Raw genomic sequence first — 23,141 nt, 5'->3', positions numbered from 1 at the left:
AGAAGAATATTCCTTTGATGAGAGTCATGTGGGACTGTGATGGTGTTGAGGAGTATACTTGGGAGACTGAGGCAAAGATGAAGGCAAGGTTCAAGAAGTGGTATGAGAAGCAAGCCGCGACTTGAGCTTGTTTAGCCTGGTCCCATCTGTAATCCGTGGTTGGAGCGGGAATGGAGTATTCCAGCTCATCTCTCTTGTTACTCCGTCGCTTGGGGAGGTTGGTTGTGCGACTCAGTAACAAGATGAGGTGGTGTTCGGGGTACAAAGTTTCCACGAGGCGGGGTTTTGGAAGAAAGTTTCCTGAAAAAGTAGTTTCCAAAAGTGGAAAGTTTCCAAAAAATGGAAAGTGCTAAATATGGAAAGTTTTCCGGGAGTTGGAATTTGTCCATTTTAGCGGTGGAGAGCCTTGGAGGGGCTTGGGTGTGGCCTTAGTGGCGGACTTTTGAGTCAGTGTGCCCGTGTGTGGCGGTCTTTTTTAGACATTTGTGTGGTCTTTGTGACGGGCTTTTTAGCCAGAGTGTCTTTGTGACGGTTCTCTTTAGGACAATTGTGTGGCCTTGGTGGCGGTCCTTTTTAGGACGTTTGTTTGGCCTTTGTGGCGGGCTGTTTAGCCAGAGTGTCTTTGTGACGGTCCTTCGGGACAGACGGTCTTTCGGGACTGATGGTCCTTCGGGACAGACGGTCTTTCGGGACTGATGGTCCTTCGGGACAGACGGTCCTTCGGGACTGATGGTCCTTCGGGACAGACGGTCTTTCGGGACTGATGGTCCTTCGGGACAGACGGTCTTTCGGGACTGATGGTCCTTCGGGACAGACGGTCCTTCGGGACTGATGGTCCTTCGGGACAGACGGTCCTTCGGGACTGATGGTCCTTCGGGACAGACGGTCTTTCGGGACTGATGGTCCTTCGGGACAGACGGTCTTTCGGGACTGATGGTCCTTCGGGACAGACGGTCCTTCGGGACTGATGGTCCTTCGGGACAGACGGTCCTTCGGGACTGATGGTCCTTCGGGACAGACGGTCTTTCGGGACTGATGGTCCTTCGGGACAGACGGTCTTTCGGGACTGATGGTCCTTCGGGACAGACGGTCCTTCGGGACTGATGGTCCTTCGGGACAGACGGTCCTTCGGGACTGATGGTCCTTCGGGACAGACGGTCTTTCGGGACTGATGGTCCTTCGGGACAGACGGTCTTTCGGGACTGATGGTCCTTCGGGACAGACGGTCCTTCGGGACTGATGGTCCTTCGGGACAGACGGTCCTTCGGGACTGATGGTCCTTCGGGACAGACGGTCTTTCGGGACTGATGGTCCTTCGGGACAGACGGTCTTTCGGGACTGATGGTCCTTCGGGACAGACGGTCCTTCGGGACTGATGGTCCTTCGGGACAGACGGTCCTTCGGGACTGATGGTCCTTCGGGACAGACGGTCTTTCGGGACTGATGGTCCTTCGGGACAGACGGTCTTTCGGGACTGATGGTCCTTCGGGACAGACGGTCTTTCGGGACTGATGGTCCTTCGGGACAGACGGTCTTTCGGGACTGATGGTCCTTCGGGACAGACGGTCTTTCGGGACTGATGGTCCTTCGGGACAGACGGTCTTTCGGGACTGATGGTCCTTCGGGACAGACGGTCTTTCGGGACTGATGGTCCTTCGGGACAGACGGTCCTTCGGGACTGATGGTCCTTCGGGACAGACGGTCCTTCGGGACTGATGGTCCTTCGGGACAGACGGTCTTTCGGGACTGATGGTCCTTCGGGACAGACGGTCTTTCGGGACTGATGGTCCTTCGGGACAGACGGTCCTTCGGGACTGATGGTCCTTCGGGACAGACGGTCCTTCGGGACTGATGGTCCTTCGGGACAGACGGTCTTTCGGGACTGATGGTCCTTCGGGACAGACGGTCTTTCGGGACTGATGGTCCTTCGGGACAGACGGTCTTTCGGGACTGATGGTCCTTCGGGACAGACGGTCTTTCGGGACTGATGGTCCTTCGGGACAGACGGTCTTTCGGGACTGATGGTCCTTCGGGACAGACGGTCTTTCGGGACTGATGGTCCTTCGGGACAGACGGTCTTTCGGGACTGATGGTCCTTCGGGACAGACGGTCTTTCGGGACTGATGGTCCTTCGGGACAGACGGTCCTTCGGGACTGATGGTCCTTCGGGACAGACGGTCCTTCGGGACTGATGGTCCTTCGGGACAGACGGTCCTTCGGGACTGATGGTCTTTCGGGACAGACGGTCCTTCGGGACAGATGGCCTTTGTGGCGTGAATATGATCCTTGTGTGGTCATGGGGTATCCCGGTGAGGGGATATGTGGTTGGTAGGACATTGAGATGTTTTACGCGAGCCACGGGAAGGAAACCTGGATAGGGATAGGACTCAGACGTGTTCAGAATCGTTTGCTCGCGACTCTTGGGGGACTTAGGTTCTCCTAGTACTGCCATATTCAGAGACTTTGTGGCTCGGGAGTATGGTTGGTATATCGACTTCGGATGACGATCCGGGGGCGCGCTGTAGGGTGGCAACCCGAGAGACGAGTTTGGACTTTTCCTTATATATTTTGGCATGCAGACTTAGGTCTGATGAGGAGCCAATAAAAACTCAAGGTTTAGGCCTATGAGTAAAGGAAAGTCCAAAAAGTCAAGAGCAAATGACGCCTGGAGCGTGAGTCTATCGCCTAGAGGTGACCTTCTGTAGATCGGTCGGAGGAGTGCGGGCCGTGGAGACGGTTGCACGGGAGTCCTTGGCTGATGGTTGTTCGAGATTCGAGGACGAATCTAGATTGGTGGGGGAGAATTGTAACACCCGCAAACCAATTTTTGGTATTTTGGTAAGGGTGTCGATCGACACCTTCTAGTGAGGCATCGATCGACACCAGTTGTGGCCGGTTTGGTCGGTTCAATTTTAATTGTCCGGTTTGCGGGGTTGGTTTAGGGAAAACCCTAGCTCGGGTTTTTAAGGAGGGAGCTCGAGTTTTTCTCCTCTTTTGGCCGCTTTTGTCAAAAACAGAGAGAAAGAGGAGGAAAGCTTTGTTCTTGAGTTCCTGGGAGTTTTTGTGAGATTTTCTTGCTGTTCTTGGGAGATCTAAGGCTGGGAAGGTGTTAAAAGCTTGCTAGGAGTGAGGGAATTCGTCCTTATTGGTCAGAAACTTCCTGCAAAGAGGTGAGTGCATGACCATGGCTTATCTAAGCTAAGATCTCTAGATTCTATGTGATTTGGTGCTTATGTGGTTGTTTCTTTGAGTTCTCTATGATATTTCGTTGCTGTCTGGGCTGGGTTTGGCTTCTGGGAGTGCAAGGAGCGGATTGGAGAAGCTTGGAGGCGAGATTCGGAGTTTCTGATCGAGGGGAAATCGCTGCTCGGCATCGGTGTCGGTCGACACCAGTTGGGGTGTCGGTCGACACCAACGCGAGGACGGCTCGGGACTTTAGCGAGTGTCGAACGATGCCATGTGGAGGTGTCGGTCGACGCAAACTAGGGTTTTCGGGAGTGTCGGGCAGGGTGTCGGTCGACACCAGATAGTCAGTGTCGATCGAGACCATCTGGTGTCGGTCGACACCCCTTGTTCAGTTACGATGGACGTTGCATGCTATGTATATTGCCTGGTTTGTTTTATTGATTGTTGTTTGTGGCATGTAGAGATCTTATTGCTTGTGTGTATAGCCCAGTAGATGGGAGGATTGCCTCACTGAGTGTTTATCAAATACTCATGCATCTCAATTTGTGTTTGTGGTGCAGGTAAAGGCAAAGTGTGATCGTGGAATCAAAGGCAATGAAGAGGAGGATGTTCTAGGGACTTGATTGTATGGTTATCTGGCATTGTTAGGTTGCTAGAATTGAGTCTTAGAGCATTGTTAGGATTGCTGGTTGTTTGATTTATGCTGTTGGGATTAATGCTGGATATTACTTATTTGGTTATTGGATATTGTTTTATTGGATATCTATTGGTATGTTGTTCCGCTGTTGGATTGTGAATGTGGTTAGGTGGCTAGTGGGTATGGGACCACTAGTTGTAGTTATTTATTATATTATTATTTATTATTTATTTATTAAAAAAAAAAAGGGTCGGTTGTTTCAATTTTGATGAATATATATGATTGATGACAGTTATAAAATATTATCTTATATAAAACTTTAAATTTCTATTTAGGCCAAACTTTTATTTCAGATACACACAAATTTTTTAAAAAATATAAAAATCAGTTGTGCTTAAAAATCAAATATGATCAAAAGAATCATGGATTTAACTGGACATCTAGGCGAGGCAGATCGGACATTCAAACGGTGACCTTGCATATACTAAACCATTTCTTTGACCACCATACAAACTAAACATTTTTAGAATCATGAATTAGTTTTGTTTTCTCATATTCAATTGACCGACACCATCTATGTTTTTGTGTTTTTTTTCCACTGTTTTCTTACTCTTCATATTCTTTCTCGTCATTTTTATTGTCAAATTTTTATGATAATTGTCATTATTACTTTTACCATCCGGTTCTTTGTTATACTCTTCTTCTTCCTCTTCCTTGTCAGCTTTCTCACATTCTTCTACTTAATAATCATTTTAAACTTTTTTTTAGACAACCAAATACCTTGTTAACCCATCAAACTCGAAAACCAAAATCATTGCCTATTTTCTCATAAAATTTTGTGGATCAGCATAGTCACCACATGCACTCAATTATTAATATTTTCACATGTATACTTACTCGGTTTTAGATCCACATTACTCGGTTTTAGATCCACATTAATTAAAACTTCCTGAACCAAAATCTTTAATAATACAAAATTGCAAATTACTTGCACAGAAGGTAATATGAACACATGTATAGCTAATAAAAAAATGTGTTCATCGTCGATCTTTTTTCTTTTAACTTCAAAAATTAACGTCAATCCTTCTTCTTTAGACCCAAAAATAAAAAAACTTACTAATATAATATAAAATAATCTGTAAAGTCATACACAAAAACATGTTTTATAGCTCATAAGAGATGTGAAGCACAAAGAGAGATAAATAAGATATTTTCAACATTTTGAAAAATCAAATATACAATATTTAATAATACTTAAATTTTTAACTTTTAATAGAGTTTAAATATTTATAATATTTTAAAATTTAGATGTAGTTTAAATATTTATAACATTTAAAACTTAATACAGCAAGAAAACATGAAAATTTAGATGTAGTTTAAATATTTATAATATTTGATATCTTCTCTCATATAATTTTTAAAATCTTAATATAGAAAATTCTGTAAATTTTAAAAAATGTTAATCAGTGACATGTTGAATCCTGATAAGTTGTTTAAAATCCTATGTGGATGTTGTAAGGAGCTTATAGCTCCAACTTTTATTAGTATAGATAATTATAATATTTTAAACTTTTAAATTTTTAAAATTTGGACGCTTGATAAATCAAATTTCCTGCCTATTTGTAGTTGGAAGCATATTAGTTTTATTTATAATAGTTCTCGGCCATTGTCTAAAAATTTTCTAGCCGATGTGGGAAGTTGTACATATACTTAAGTATTTCAATACAGAAATTTAGCATAATTTCAATAATGTTAAATATTGAGATGTCTGATCCTAATTGGTTATTTAAAAAGTCTGAAATACAAAATTCTGAATTTTTTTTAATAATGTTAATTAATGATATGTCTAATCCCTATTAGTTGTTTTAAAAAATCTTATTAATATAAAAAATTCTGGAGATTTAAAAAATGTTAATCAGTGACTTGTCTAATTTCTATTGGTGGTTTAAAATCCTAGGTGGACAGCCTCAGGGCATCTCCAGTCCAGAAACGGGAGAAGATTCTCAAAAAAAATAAAATAATAATACTTTAATTATACAGTTATATTGAACTAAAAAAATTGTCTGTGGCCCACAAAAACAGTAGAGAAACGTTTCCACAGCAAGTAATCTTAGAAGCGATTCTCTTTCAAGTGGGGCCAACTTTTGAGTTTTTTAATTAAAATTTGGTCCACAAAAACCATGAGTAACCCAATAAGTACTCCCACTGGAGATGACTTTAGGAGCTTATAGCTTCTACTTTTATTTGTATAGACTAGGTTTTGAACCCACGCTATGCGTGGGTTTATTTGATAAAAATTATATATGATTGATGACGGTAAAGAAATATTATCTTATAGAAAATTTTAAATTACTATTAAAGAAAAAAATAAATTTCAGATACACAATTTTTAAAAATATAAAAATCAGTTGTAATTTAAAATCAAATCTGATAAAAAATCATGAATTTATCTTGACGTCGAGGCGAGGCGGATCAAACTGGTGACTTCAGATATCCTAACACTACAAAAAATCATGTGTGTTGTATCATTTATTTTGTATCACAAAATAAAATGAAGTAAATTTAATTACTTAATTTCAAGTGAAGCAAATAAAAATGATTAGCATCAATTAGATCATTTGATGTTATAATTATCTAATTTTACATCAGTTATTTATAATTGATTCAGTTTTAACTAGTTTGTATCATTTTTTATAAATTGATATAAAATATATTTTTATATCATTTAGATAATTGATGTGTTTTTTTGTGTGGATAAAATCACTTTTAAAAACGATTTAAAATTTATATCAATTAAAAACTGATGTTAAAACAAAATTATATTTATAGAATTAATAATGTATTGCGCGTTAATTTTTTTGGTTTTTTTTCCTTCTCTTTTACTCTCGTTATCTCTAATATTGAAACGAAGAACACAGATCGAAGAGAATCAATCAGAAGAAGAAATCTTAGAGAAATTGGAAGCTTTTCTCTTGTATTCGAGTTTGGTTCGGCGAAGTTTGTCAGGTCAAGGGTCAAGGAACTGGTAAATCTTTTGTCCTCTTTTTGTTTTTTTTGTTTTTTGCTTAAAAAATCAGTCTAATAATCCTTGTAGTCATCGAGTCCATGTTTCTATAATCTGGATTTGTTTGGTTGTTGTTCGATCTCGTAAGGTTTTGCGTCGATTTGGTTGATTGATTTGGATCCGAGATTAGGTGTTTCTCAGTGATTTAAAACCTGTAGAAATTGGGTCGAATTGGAATTACATCATGGATCTCTGTAAGCTTTTCAGATTAATAGACACTTTTGGGGGTTTTTGTTGTGGGGTTTAAAATTTGAATGTCAAGCTAATCAGGTTAGTGCTACCAGCGAAGAGAATTTACTGTTGCTTGGGGTAAGTTTCAGTTCTTGTATAGTACTTATATTCTGACTCTGTTTCAATCAAGATTTGGTTGTTGTTTTGCATCTAGTGAAACCAAAGTTGTATCCAACTCTGTATATTTATGTTGAGTCTGGATGTAAGTAGTTGTATAGTTGAATAAGTTTGTTAATAACAGTGACTAGTAGTCTAGAAGAGAGGCAAAATTTTGTTTCTGGCTTGACTTAGGTTAGCTTGTTTGCTTCTTTAGTTTTTCATATATGCTTGTTCTCTCATTCTCTATTTTGTTTAATCTGATGGTTGAGTGTTCAGAGTTGTAGACATAGAGAAGATATTCATGTTTCTGGATTCATATGTCACAGGTGCAGTGCGGTGAAATCCAAGTGCAGAAGAAAATTGATGGAAAAGATTGACCAATTCATTAGCTGGACTGAGAAACACCCGAACAAGAAAAGTCAGGTACATATTATCTAGACTGAAATAACAGCACATACAACGAATCAATAGTAAAAAAATGTAAAAACTTTCACTATCACTATCAAACTCTTTTTTTTTTGGTTTACCCACTATCAAGCTTTTGTTATTCATTCTCTCTTCTAAAATAGTAAGAGCTCCTCCATTGTTGGGTGGTCCCGTGGAAATACATCATAACCATCATCAGCAACATATAATGGCTCCGCCTTAAGTTTAAAGATCAAAGCTTTAATTTTCGATATAATATCTAACTACATGTGAATTTTTATATGTGTGTTTGAATATTTATAGGTATAGAATATATTAGCTTGTGTGTCTGTGTGTAACATCACTATTATTACCCGAACAAGTAGATTGAGAAACACCTGAACAAGAAAAGTCAGGTACATATATAATAAACCCAACACTTGCATCATTTGACCAATTCCTATTAACGATGGTGTAATCTACTGTGTTTCTAAAAATTCAATTCGGTCTCCCTTTATGCTTGTGATTTTGTCGATTGATTTTGTTCAATCTGTGTAGTTGAAGAAGTTTAATGAGTGTTTGTGTTGCCAACGAATGCTGTTATAAGTCTATACAAGTCATGATCATCATTTTTGATATTAGTGAGAGATAAGTTTTTGTTTCATTTTTCACTGTGTAAACTTATACTACAGGGGATTTTAACAACTCTTTCTCAAAGTGATGGAGGTTATAAGTATGATTACGCTACTATTCCCTTTCTTGCTGAAGTTTTTAAGGTATTTTCTTCTTCTTCTCTTTAAAGAGATATAAATACAATGATCGAGAATTTAATACAAAAATATTATAGGATCTGATTCTTATCAAATTGTTAAACAAACTACCTTATTCCTTAAATCTAGGACTAAATTAGTTATTTTCTCACGTTAATTAAGTAAGCTAATTCATTTTTTTGTCATTATCTTTACCAAGAATCGAGTTTTTCCTTAAAAAAAACTTTAACATGAACTTATAAAACCTCTTCAAAATAAAATTTATTTGGCGAAAACAAAATTTCAGATCCATATTTAGTTGTACTTGATTGAGTCTTTATCAAATGCAAGTAAATTTTTTTTTATATGGTGAGTTTTCAGAAAATGCAAGAGCGGAATACAAGGAACCAAAAGAAACATACCATGCTTCATGTATTTGGAAGAAAGAGCTTTTCAAGGAAAAGAGATGAGATTGTAAGTAACTTATTTGTGTAGTAAGACTTGTGTAGTATATTAATATTAACGTAGTGTATATTGTTTATGCATGTATTTTTTACAAAGAAAATGAAGACGGGAAACAGTCCATGTCGAGCAGTATTTTTCGTTCAGTCTCGCATGAAGCCTGATGGAAGCAAAAACACATGCAGTTAGTTTTTTTATCTGTCAACCACATGGGATTAATTTAAAATGTGCTTTTATAGTTTTAGTGTTCACAAGTTAATTATGACATTTCTATATATTTGGTTGTTTTTTCTAGGAATCACTTACAACTTTGATGAGTCAAAATCCACAGAAGATAAACAATGTCGCTGCTAGTTTGGAGGATATTCAAGCCGTGGAAATGACAATGGTGCCAATGGACTTAGTTTTACAATGTTTTTTTAGCTGCTTTGCTTTATTTATGTTTCATGGATTGCAAGATGGATGATTTATGTTATTTATTTTCTAATTTATGTTTAATATATGGTATTTTAATTAATTATTTTTGGTTTTAAATTTTTAATTTGTAATATTTTATAAATCAATTAATTAAGCTATTCTGAAATTAAAATTCAATTATTAATATGAAAATAATAATATTCGAATTATTTTTAACAAAATCAATTATTAGAATCATTAATGAAAAGTGACATGAAGTTACCATCAATTATGTACAAATAATAATAATATCTCAAATCGATTAACGCAAATGATACAGTTACTAAAATCACTTAAGAAAATTGATATTACTTTTTTACTTCAGTTATATATAACTGATTCTAATATTTGAATCGGTTATTGTCAATGGTACAACAACTCAAATCACTTCAAGAAATTGACACCAAAATAACATCAATTACGTACAAGTGATATTAATAGTACAATCGGTACTTGAAACTGATGCAAATATTCTAGTCATTTATGATAATTGACACTAATTTTAAATCAGTTTAACTAAATGACATAAATACTAGCATCACTTAAATAAAATGATATAATCGTTGACATCAATTTTAAACAAATGATATATATTGACATTGATTATAATAATCGATGTAAATATTTGAATATTAGCATCGTTTTGATATAAACTGATACAAATTATTTGCATCAACAAAATATAAATCATTCATTGAAGTGATGCAAATTATTTTTGCATCACTTAAAACTGATGTAATAATAGAAAATAAATGATTTAATACCACTGAATTTTTGTAGTGTAAACCATTTTTTTGACCACAAAAAAAACATAACAATTTTTATAATGAATTTATCTCGTTTTCCATATTTAATTGATCGCTATCACCTATGTTTCGTGTTTTTTATTCAATGTTTTCTTATTCTTCATATTCTTTTTTGTCATTTTTATTGTCAAATTTTATGGTAATTGTCATCGTTACTTTTACCGTTTGGTTATTTGTTATACTTATACTCTTCTCCTTGTTCTTCCTCGTCAACTTCTTCACATTCTTCCACTGAAAAACTTTTTTTTTTGGACTACCATACAATTTGTTAACTCATCAAACTCTAAGACCAAAATTATTTCTTTTCTCATAAAAATTATGCAATTCATGAAGACCAGCATAGTCAACACATGCACCCAATTATTGATAATTTCATCTTTATACTTATTCGGTTTTAGATCTACACGTATTGAAACTTCTCAAACCAAAATCATTACTCGCAGAGAAAGTAATATGAACACATGTATAGTTAAAACAATATTTGTGCTTTTCGTGGATTCTTCTTCTTTAAACTCAAATAACTTCAAATCAAGGTCTTGTGACGTCAATCATTCTTTGTTAGACTTAAAAATAAAAATTTTACTGCAAAAGTATCAAATCATCTGTAAAGTCATACACAAAAACATGTTTTACAGCTCATAAGAGATATAAAACACAAACTAATATTTAGTAATTCTTAAACTTTAAAATTTTTAATAGAGATTAATTATTTAAAATATTTAAAACTTTAGATGTAATTTAAATATTTATAATTTTTTTAAAGTTAAATATTAATGACACTTTTACTTTTTATAGAGTTTAAATAGTTATAATATTTTAACATTTTTATGGAGGTACTTATAATATTTCTAAACATTCTATAATAAATATCTAAACCTGTAAAAAATTTAATTTGCTAAAATAAATCAAATAAACTTTTAAATTTGGAAACCTGATAAATAAGCATAAATCAAGCAAACCTGATAAATTTATAGTTAAAAACATATTAGTTTTATTTATAATGGTTCTCAGACATTGTCTAAAATTTTATAGCTGATATGGGACGTTGCACATATTTCTTTTATTTCTATAGATTTTACTTTTTTTCTAAAAAATATTAATAATATAGATTACTACTATATTTTTTTTTTTTTTGAATAAAATGTTAAATTATATCCAAAACAAAAATAACTGTTTTACATCCATAGTTTTAAGTTGCATAGAGCAGTTAAAAGCCAAAATACATAATCAAAATAGAAAACAGAGCATGGGGTGTTGGTTGTTTCAGGGATGAGTTGCCAGCTAGACCTGTAACCCGTTCACATAGCTACCATTACCCTCCAGTTGAATGGTAGCTACGTGAAACAACTATATTTCCAAAAATATTATTAGTGAAATACCTAATTTTTATTGGTTTTTTAAACCCTATATGGACACCTTTAGGAGTTTATAGCTTCAACTTTTTATTAGTGTAGATATAATGTTTTAAAATTTCTATGGAGGTTAAGTAATTGTAATATTTTACAACATTCTATAAAATTTAAATATATTTAACATTTGAACCTTTTAAAAGTTTCAATATTTATAATATTTTAAACTTTTACAATTTATAAATTATAATTTTTAAAAACCTTTTAAATGTTAAGAAATTTTTAAAATTTAAAAATTATAATATTTAAGACTTTTAGAAGTTTCAATATTTATAATATTTTAAACTTTTACAATTTATAAATTATAATTTTTAAAAACCTTTTAAATGTTAAGAAATTTTTAAAATTTAAAAATTATAATATTTAAGACTTTTAGAAGTTTCAATATTTATAATATTTTACTTTTAAAAGGTTTGAAATATAATATTTGAACCTTTTAAAAAGTTTCAATATTTATAATATTTTAAACTATTAAAAATTTAAAAATTATAAGATTAAAATTTTTTTAAAAGCTAAGAACTTTTAAAATTTTCAATATTTATAATATTTAAACTTTAAATTTTTTTAAATATTATAAATATTTAAAAAATTTATAATTTTAAATATTATAATATTTTTTTTGAAACTTTTTATAGTTTTAATTTGATCAAATAAAAAAACTGGATCAAACCGAATAAAACTTTTAAAGTTGGACGCCTGATAAATCAAGCTTTCCTGCTCATTTGTTGTTGGAAGCATATTGATCTTATTTATACTCGTTTTGAACCATTGTCTAAAATTTTTATAGCCAATGTGGGATATTGTACATAGTTATTTTATTTTCATAAATTTAAAATTTTCCTTTCTCTAAAAAGTTCTAGAAACCTTGGAGTTATCTTTATCTCCAGTTTGTAAACTCTTTTCCTCCAGTTTCTGAACTTAGTTTTGTAAACTCTTTTCCTCCAGTTTAGGTAACCAACATTGGAGTCATCTTTTAATTTAATTTAATGTTTGGTTGAAAAAAAAAAGTTCTAGAAATTTAAAAAATGTTAATGAATGAAATGTCAAATCCTGATTGATCGTTTAATATAGAAAATTCTGAAAATTTTAAAAATGTTAATTAGTGACATGTTGAATTCTGATTGGATGTTTTAAATCCTAAGTGGACAGCCTTAGTATAGACTAGTATAGACTAGGTTTTGAACCCACGCTACGCGTGGGTCTATTTGATATATTTTGATGAAAATTATATATGATTGATGACGATAATAAAATATTATCTTAAAAAAATTCAATTTTAATTAGTATTAAGAAGAAAAAAATCAGATACACAATTTTTAAAAATAAAAATCAATTTTTTTGAAACTTTTTACAGTTATAATTTTATCAAATAAAAAACTGGATCAAACTGAATAAAACTTTTAAACTTGGACGCCTGATGAATCAAGCTTTCCTGCTCATTCGTTGTTGGAAGCATATTAATCTTATTTATACTGGTTTTGAACCATTGCCTTAAAAAATTTCTAGCCGATGTGGGACGTTTGTACATAGTTCTTTTATTTCCATAAATTTAAAATTTTCCTTTTTCTAAAAATTCTTAATATAGAAAATTCTGGAAATTTAAAAAAATGTTAATGAATGACATGTCAAATCCTAATAGTTGTTGAAATAATTCTTAATCTAGAAAATTCTGGAAATTGAAAAAAATGTTAATGGGTGGAAATGGTTGCATTAGGGATGAACGAGTTGAAAAATATGAGTTGAATAAAATTGGCTGAATAGCATTCAACTCATTCATCGACTAAATAGGAGATGAAAGAGTTGAACAAATTTCCTTTATAATTTGTTCATTTCTCCAGCTTTTTTGGTTGAATGGGTTGAATAAGTTTTCCAACTTATGCATCTCAAATGGTAAAAAACTAGATGAATAATCATTCAACCTATTAATTTAAGTCATTCATTTGCATCCAATGAGTGATATGTCAAATCCAGAGAGTTTATTTAAAATCATATGTGGACAGTTTTAGAAGCTTATAGCTCATACTTTTTATTAGTATAGATTAGTAGTATTTTTTTAATACGAAAAACTCTTTGGGATACTATGCAATGCAGATGGTCTAACCAAATCAAGAATGTAGTTAATTGTGTTAAACCAAATCAAAACCGAGCCTGAAATCGAATTTCTACCCGCTCATTTAGTGATTTCAAAATTTTATTTTTTTTCCTTTTAAAAAATAATAAAAATGTAACACCTCTCGAAAATGTAATTTGTGGTTTTGCTGTTTTGTATAATGGAAATTAAGGGATATTAAAACCATAATTTTAGAGGATTTTATGGGATTTAATAGATTCCAATTTTGATAGATTTAAGTGTCACATAACATAATACCAATCGAAATTAACAATCTAACAAAACGACGATTCAAATTGGCTATGATATTCTTATAATATAACCAGTCTATTTGCCTTCTCCATATACAGAAGAATAAATAGTTGAAAGAACCCTAACGGTTACGGCTATGGCGAGGGCGACTGTATCTGATGATCTGGACTATGAAACCTGGGCTCCGGTTGCGAAAGCCACACTAACGGAGGAAGGACTTTGGGACGTCGTCGAGAACGGGATCCCGACAGATCCGACGAAGGTTCCAGAGCTTGCTGCGACGATTCAACCCGAAGAACTTTCACAATGGAGAGATCTCGTGAGAAAAGACACGGAAGCGCTCAAGTTACTCCAATCTTCTCTTCCGGACTTGGCTTTCAGGAAGACTCTCTCGGCTTCTGCTGCCAAAGAACTTTGGGATTTGCTTCGGAAAGGTAACCAAGAATCGAATCTGCGTAGTACTAGACTAGAGAAGAAACTCGATGAAGTTAGTATGCATGAAGGAGAAACGCTAGATTTATTCTTGGATAGGGTTTTGGAAATCGTTGGAGAGTTGCGTCGAATGAAAATTGTGAAATCAGATTATGAGGTTATCACCAAGGTGTTGTCATCCCTCTCAGGGGGTTATGGTGACGTAGCTATACTCTTTGATGAACTCAAATTCACGAAGGATATGAAGAGTATGCCACTTACGGGTCTTGTTGAGTTTGTGTATATGTATGAATCGATAACCAACGAAGCTACCTCTTTGAGGTTGAAGAATCTGAGACTTGAGTCAAAGTCTGATAAGTGGTGTAGCGTTTGCAACAAGAGCAATCATAACCAAGAAGAGTGTACGACGTCCATCTCTAGGGCAAAGCAACCTAGACCGAGAAAAAGCGATTGCTTTCTTTGCGGAGAACGAGGACATTATGCTAGAGATTGCACAAATAAGCATGTTGATTATGTAATGGCTGCAGTGATGAGTAAAAGTGATTTGAGTTATGATGAGGACTTGTGGATGGTATCTGGTCTTTCCACGATTCATATGACTCCATATGAGAAGGTTTTCACCGCGTTAGACAGAACACACAAAGCTAAGGTTGCTTTGGTCGATGGGAAATTTCTTATGGCACAAGGAAAAGGAGATGTGAAGGTTGTGATGAAGGGAGGGAAGAAGAAGACCATCACTAATGTGCTGTTTGTTCCTGGGATGATGAGAAACGTGCTAAGTCTTAGTCAGATGGAAGTGAAAGGATGTTCATTTAGAGAGATAGGACGAGGCGAATGTATTATTAGCGATGAGACTGGAGCGGTGTTTGGGGAAACTATGTGGGATGGAAAAGACTTGGCTCTGCGTTTGGAGGTGGTTAGAGGTAATCTCACCTCTTAATAAGCTCTGCTCTTTTCACTTTGATACTAGACTCCTGAGTCGTAAGGTCTACGTATGTGTTTGTTTTTTTAAGTTTGGTTTGACTCTCGTTTTTCAATTTGTTCGTTTTAAGTCATATATTGCTACTGCAGTATGAACAGTCTGTGGTCTTTTAAACCTTGGACGGCGTGGTATTAAACTATTTACAATCTTGCTTTGAAAAAAGTATTTTGTTATTCACTAATAACTTAACCGGGTCAGCCCTTATAAATTGAACCAGACTAATTTAAGTATTTAACCACATTGGATTTCCCTGTAGAATAACTCATTCCAATTCGTAAACTTCTGTATCAGTCAATTTCAATGGTGTGTATTTAACTATTTATAACAAGACGCATAATATGTTACCGAGCCGAATTGTTGAGCGATTATCTCAAATTGCACTAAACCGAACCGATAACCGAGCCGAATTGTTGAGGGGTTATCTCAAATTGCACTAAACCGAACCGATAACCGAGCCGAATAGTTGAGCAAATTTCTCAAATTGCATTAAACCGAACCGATAACCGAGCCTAAAACTTGACATGTCACACTAGAGTCCACACCTGAAGATTTGGACTACTGTAGGGTTTGGGGGGTAGTGTGTGTCACAGTCACTATAAAATAGAAAGTTTTGGTGTGAGGCGAATTGTTTATTCGCTGTCCCCCAACTCGTGACACTTATCACCTTGCTATGGCGGCGACGAAGATACAAGACGCAGTTTCCGATGAACTCAACTACGAAACCTGGGCTCCGATCGTGAAAGCTACACTAACGGAGAAAGGACTTTGGGATGTCGTCAAAAACGGGATCCCGCCAGATCCAACGAAGGTTCCAGAGCTAGCGGCGAAGATCCAACCCGAAGAGCTTTCGAAATGGAGAGATCTCGCCGTGAAAGACATGAAAGCGCTCCAGATCTTGCAATCCTCACTCACAGAATCCGTCTTCAGGAAGACTCTCTCGGCTTCGTCGGCCAAAGATGTTTGGGATCTGCTCGAAAAAGGTAACGAACTTATTAGGTTAGAGAAGCAATTCGAACAGCTTAGTATGGATAATGAAGAAACGCTCGATTCCTACTTAGATAGGGTACTATGGATATCGTCCAAGAGTCTCGTGATTTGGAAAATGAGATAGCTGATTATGAGGTTATCACCAAGGTGTTAGGCTCGCTCTCAACTTCGTTTGTCTCCGTTGCTCCGCTCATGAAGAAATACACAAATCTGAAGAAGACGAGTCTTACCAATTTTCTCGAGTTTTTCTATCAGTTTGGATCGTTACCAGGGAAAGCCGTCGGCCAAATGTTGAAGGATTTGTTTGAGTCGCAGCAGACTAAACAGAGAAGAGGTGAGGAGGACGGAGGAGGAGAAGTGGAAGCTGAGTATCTCTTGTTCTCGTTAAGTGTAGGAGATTTCAAGTATGATGAGGATATGTGGATGATACACACCACTACCACGAATCACATGACTCCACATCTGAAGTTTTTCACCACTCTCGACAGAACTCACAGGGCGAGGGTGAAACTTGCCCTTGCCGGCTTCACCATGGCAGAAGGGAGAGGAGATGTCAAGATCATGACCAAGGAAGGGGTGAAGACGATCAAGAATGTGCTATATGTTCCCAAGATGGTCATGAACGCCTTGAGTGTTCCTCAGCTGACATCAATAGGCTATTCAGCGATCATGGAAGGAGACGGGAAAGTGTTGAAGTTCATTATTAAGGATCCGAATAGGAAACTACTTGGGGAAGCCATTGCGGAAGAGAGAGGGTTTTTTCTGCGTTTCCAAGTGATTGAAGGTAATCTCACCACCGCTTAGGCTCTTCGTTTGTTCACTTTTGTGTAAAATCTGGTAGTAGACTTAACCAACTCGTAACGTTGTAAGGTGGACATGTCTTTTATGTGGTGGTTTGGGTTTGTTTCGTTTTCAGTTTGTTCGTTTTATATAAGAAAAAAAGCTAACTCTCATAATCCTGCTACTGCAGAATGGATTAGTCTGGTCTTTTTACCTAGGATGGCTTGGCATTGATGTTACTTTCAAAAACTATTACCGTATAACAATGCAATGCTTTTATGTTAAGTTTTGTTGCATTCTATCTTGATTCGATTAATTTCCAAAAAGAACCATCACCAACTCTTCTTCTTAACCGGATAAACCAACCTAAATTAAACCAGACTTGACCAAAATTAATTGATTTCTCTTAACAATAACTTATCCCGATTATATCGGAACCAGAACCGGTTCAAAAACTATCGCATCAACCTAATTCACTTAAACCGAACCACGAAGATAACCAAAACCGAGACGCTGCTCATGTGGTGAATTAGGGTTTACGGTTAATGTCTTTATGTCACCGCGTATATAGGTAATGTAGAATACTTTCTTTATTCGCTTCCCTTGCTCCAAGAGAGAATACTATACAGAGAAAAAGGGGTTTTATTGCGGCGATGGCAGCGGCGAATAAAGAAAATGCAGTTTCCGATGACCTGAACTACGAAGAGTGGGCTCCGACGGTGAAAAAAAGACTAGTGCAGAGTGGACTTTGGAATGTCGTTGCTAACGGAGTCCCTCCAGATCCAAAAGAGTTCCCGGAGTTATCGGAGACCATGAAGGTCGAAGAGCTTGCACAATGGAGAAACTGTGCGATCAAAGACCAGAAAGCGCTAAAGATACTGCAATCTTCTCTCCCAGATTCCGTTTTCAGAAAGACTTTCTCGGTTGCTTCCGCCAAGGATCTATGGGATATGCTCAGAATCAGTAACGACGAAGCCAAGAGTCCTAAGTTAGAGAAGACATTCAAAGATCTCACGATGTATGACGGAGAACCCATGGATTTGTACTTGAACAGAGTGATGGATATCGTCGACGAGGTTCGCCGTTGGGGAAATCCGAAATCGGATGATGAAGTTATCACGAAGCTCTTGACCACGCTTGCTTGGCCATACGATGAGGCTTTTCCTGTGGTTGATGAGATCATGAGTCTCCCTGATATGACTCTTGAAGATCTGATTTCGGTTTTGGAGATGTTTGGAGATCGTCCTGTGGAATACACGATTACGGAGTTGAAGAAGTTTTACACAAGTCTTAAGAAAGAAAAGTCTGAGCAGATGTGGTGTTGCTTGTGCAAGAAGTACGATCACAACCAACAAGACTGTTATCCAGGTGGTGGAGTTAGAGAGCAATGCCATCAATGTGGAGAAAGAGGGCACTTTGCGAGAGATTGCAAGAGAAAGAACGAAAAGCCTGAACATTTGGTGTTAACGGCGACTGTAGGGGATATCACTTTCGATGAGGATATGTGGATGGTATACACTGCTGCTACGTATTTGAAGTATTTCACCAGTCTAGACAGAACGTACAGGGCTCGTGTTGGAATGGGTAACGGAACGGTTGTCTTGGCGGAAGGGAAAGGAGATGTCAAGATCACGGTGAAAGGAGTGAGGATGTTGATCAAGAATGTGCTTTTCGTTCCAGGGATCAACAGAAACGTGTTGAGTTTTGGTCAGATGACAGAAAGAGGCTATTCGATGGAGATGGGTGGAGGGGAATGTACTATTAGAGATGAGACTGGGAAAGTATTTGCTAACACTAGGTTGGAGGACAGAGGCATTGCTCTTCGTTTGAAGGTGATAACGTAATGTGTGTCCACTTGGTAGTAGACTTGCTCTTTAGGTGGACCTATCAAGTATTTTGTTATGTGGTTTCAGTTTCGAGTATGTTATTAGTCTTGGTCGTTTAACCTAGGAAGGATGGTTTGGTTTTAATAAAGATTTCGGAAACTTGTGTATTATTATCACAAAGTACCGAATCATTTGGGATAAAGTTACAAAGTTTCTTTATTATTAGTTCCCAAAATAATGTTTGAGTAGATCTTCTTTGTATTAACTGTATTAAAGGCTTTACATCAATTGAACAAAGTATCGATTTTTACACCATAATTTCTTAATTGTTTCACACAAGGATCCTAAGTAATTATAAGATTATATGTTGCAATAATTACGGGAGGAATATACCCCTCTAGGATTTGATACTTTGTATTGAGGTCTAATAAGCTTAAGATCAAAAGATGATTGAACCCGAGAGGAGACCTTATGGACTAATAACACTCCACTAAGAATTGTTTTTTTTCTCAGTATTATCCATAGAATTGTATTAGAAAACACACGTCAATAATTTCTAATTAATCTTTGCCGGATACTTTACAAAATTGTGACAATTTATTTTTAATATTATGTTATTATTTTTAGTAAGATTTTTTATAAACATTCCACATCATATCATCCAATTTTTATTTAACTGTTACATTGGTAGTAAAAACTAGCTAAATCAATAATTTTAATAGGTTGACATGGAAACCAGTAACAATTATATAAAGATTGGATAAATGTAACAATTAAGGTGAATTATTTGTGAATTATTGATAGAGAGACAGATAATTTACCTTAATTTACCAAGCAAAAGTTATATAAAAATTGGATAAATTTACCAAGTAATTCACCTTATTTTTTTTTTGAATTTAATGTTAAATAATTCACCTTATTTTTCAATTGGATAAATTGGATAATTCACATTAATTAAGGTGAATTATTTGTCAATAGGTGAATTAAGGTGAATTATTTGTCTTTCTTTATGCAAGTAAATTTGTCATCTTAAATAAAGATATACAAATGATTCACCTTGCAAGAAGAGGCTTCACTTGCTCATTATTTGCACTAGAAAAGTTTAACAAACAAAATTAATGACTAAGGAACTGGGCTTTCTCAAATTTTAGTAACTAATAAGAGCATTTCCAAGGGTGAGAGACCCTTTCAAAGTACCATACTAATATAATATGAATACTTTTAATTTACTTTAAAATATGTAACTAAACATTAAAAATTGAACCAATAATTAAGAGACATTTAACAAATGTGTTTCTAAACAAGTCACAAATGAGTTTCTTAAAGTTCTTATTATAGAAATGGTTTTCAATCTCTCACTTCCTGTTTGCTTCTTGTTGTTTAATTAATCGAAATAATACTGAAAACTTCATGTAAAACCTCCTAATGAAAAAGCTATAATGTATATGTTATAGATGTTTTGATAAACGTGGTAAAGAAAGTTTTGATAAAATGTAACCATTTATGGCAATATGATTTTTTTTTTTGTGTTTTAGCAATCAAATTAATATTTTTTATGTTTCACATTATTATTTATAAAAATGAAAAATAACAACAAAGATGCAATACAAAAATGAAGATTATGCTGATGTAACAATTTATGATACTTCGCTATAAAACAACGAACTGGAGGTAAAAAAAAAAAAAAAGACAAACTGAATTCGTTTTTTAATTAATTGTTTTTCCTTTTTTATTAAAATGTTTTCCATAGCAGTTTATATTACATAATTGTTGAATATAAATATTACTCAAGGCAGCTCATTTACTAGATACATATGCAAGTCTGCAAATACTTTTTTACTCTGAATGTTTTACACCTCTATGCTAGCTTTTAAACCAGATGTATGAAGACTTTTCTAATTCATTAATATAAATTCATTTTTGACGAAAAATAAATAAATATTAAAACACTAAGATATAGACAAGAGATTAAAACACTTATATTTAAATATCTTAAAAGTATTAAAAATCATGAAATATTTGATAAAATATGAGACATTCTACTAATGAAATATTTTGCAGCAAATTTCTTGATTTTTCATGGATTTTTTTTTTGAATATTAAAAGATGTTTTTCCAAGTAAAAAGGAATCAAAACAATAAAAGAACAAATGAAAACCAAAATAAAAGAAAGGAAAATGTGAGCCCAAAAAACTCATCTTATTATATAAACCTTAGTTTTCAAAGTTAGTAATTTATATAATCGCGACATGTGTCGGGTATATCGATAATATTTTGACATGTGTTAAAAGGATTACAATTAATATTTTTGAAAGTATATAAAACCAAAAGTAATTTATTATATCACTCATTCTAATAGGAAAGTTATCTATTAAAAATTACTAATTTCAATAGGAAAATATGTGCAATTAATAAGGAAAATATTTGCAATTATTATTTATTATAATCATATAGTAAAAGAAATTTATACAGAAAACTGATCAAAGTATGAAAAGGTTTAATGTGTTAAAATTAGTGATTAACATAATGTAAGAAAAATAGGATAATCAAAATAAGAAATTAATGTAATTTCTTAAGTTTTGCAATTGGTGAATGATTTGATAGCATACTCAATATTATGTTATTATATAAACATTGGTTTTCAAAGTTAGTAACTCATGTGATCGCGATATATGTCAATTTAACAATCAATTTTTTTTTTCATGTGTTATACAAAAACTTTGTTTTAACATATTTGTAAATTATAAGAAATTAAAAATTTAAACAATTTAATAAATATAAAAAGATAGTTCATATATGTATATAAAAAATAATACTAATTCTAATTTTAAATTACTAATTCTATAAGAAAAAGAATTAAGAAATTATACAATTAATTACTATAATACCATAATTAAATAAATTATAATGTCAATTATTAATCCTAAAAGAAAAAGAATTGTAGATACTCACCTTTACATAAACAAATAATTTTCTCGTAATAACATCTTTGAATTTTTGATTAATTTATGATAATGTTGGACAAGTAGTAAAACTATTACTTATGAGATTACAAAATATGAAAAAAAATATATTTAAGATATTGTTAGTTTTACAAACATGAGATAAAATTAGTTTTCAGTTTTTTTTTCTGAGAATTATGTTTTATTAATTTTTGTTTTTATAAAATATTAAGTAAGGTATAAATTTGATACAATAAACATTTTTTTATATGAAAATTATAAATATCACTCATTGGGATTGAGTGAATAGAATTAAAATCTAATTGTATTATCATGTAATAATATACAAAGAAACTGTATTGCAAGATGGAATGTGTGAAGAAATCTGGTTTAAAAAAAAATCAAATGTTAATAAAATTAATCTATAGTTTTACAACAAGCTTGGATCAGAGGATATCAATCAATAGTTTTTGAAGGTGACTGCGAAGTGTTAATCAAATTAGTGAATGGCCAACAAACAAATGCTTCCTTACGAAATCTTTTGCAAGACATAAAATTGTGGACTACACGTATGTGAGAACAGAGAATATGCTTCTCCTTCCGAAGTGATTTTAATTGTGGAGGAGCTTGTCGCCGTAAACAGTTCCGAACTAAAATAATAAGAGTTTTAGAATTTGAATTTGTATTGCCTTTTTCTGGAAAAAAATCTCGGGCCCCTTTACAAATGACCTCCCCCTTACATATTTATACCGACCCATTTACTACTCAATTAATACGGAATTAATAGTGCGCGATCNCCTTTACAAATGACCTCCCCCTTACATATTTATACCGACCCATTTACTACTCAATTAATACGGAATTAATAGTGCGCGATCCGCGCAGCCTAATTAACCCTCTTAAATGCGGGAATCTTTGACCGGGCCCGAGCTGCGAGCTGTCGAGCACGGAACGTCTCCGTGCTCCCTTCCTTTCTCCGGGCCTGATGGGCCGATCAATAACACCTCCTCGGCCCATTAGGCAAGCCTGACTTAGGCCCTCTTGCCTATTGCCCGAGATGGTAGATCGTGGGTACAACAGTTGCCCCCCAAGTCTCCCGAGCTGAATAGTTCGGGAGACTTTTGACCTTCAAGCGATCAATTTTGGGAAACTGAATATTCCCCATATCCCCACGATTTGATCGTGATAATGATGGGATTTGCCTTCCCGAACAGGCCTCGGGGCCCACTGGGTGGCGTGTTGGTTATAAGAGAGAAAGAGAACGGTGTGAGACCTTTCACTCCCCAGGTAATCATTGCTTCCTTGTGCCGTGTATAAAGGTAAACTC

The 23,141-nt window shown here is 34.7% G+C and overlaps 2 protein-coding genes and 1 pseudogene across 2 annotated transcripts; all 3 read left to right on the top strand.

The window, feature by feature from the left end:
* On the top strand, positions 27-9,187 carry LOC104714987. Its single transcript, XM_019229852.1, has 6 exons — positions 27-88; positions 7,544-7,640; positions 8,315-8,398; positions 8,753-8,845; positions 8,933-9,017; positions 9,129-9,187. Exons 1-6 carry the CDS (start codon positions 27-29, stop codon positions 9,185-9,187), a joined length of 480 nt encoding a protein of 159 aa, XP_019085397.1.
* LOC104710392 lies at positions 15,870-17,264 on the top strand (annotated as a pseudogene).
* Positions 17,701-18,891, top strand: LOC104714986. The gene has a single exon (XM_010432445.1). It carries the CDS (start codon positions 17,701-17,703, stop codon positions 18,889-18,891), a length of 1,191 nt encoding a protein of 396 aa, XP_010430747.1.

Source organism: Camelina sativa, chromosome 9, assembly GCF_000633955.1.
Source record: "Camelina sativa cultivar DH55 chromosome 9, Cs, whole genome shotgun sequence".
Taxonomy (NCBI): Eukaryota; Viridiplantae; Streptophyta; class Magnoliopsida; order Brassicales; family Brassicaceae; genus Camelina; species Camelina sativa.
This window is presented reverse-complemented; position numbering and strand designations above follow the sequence as displayed.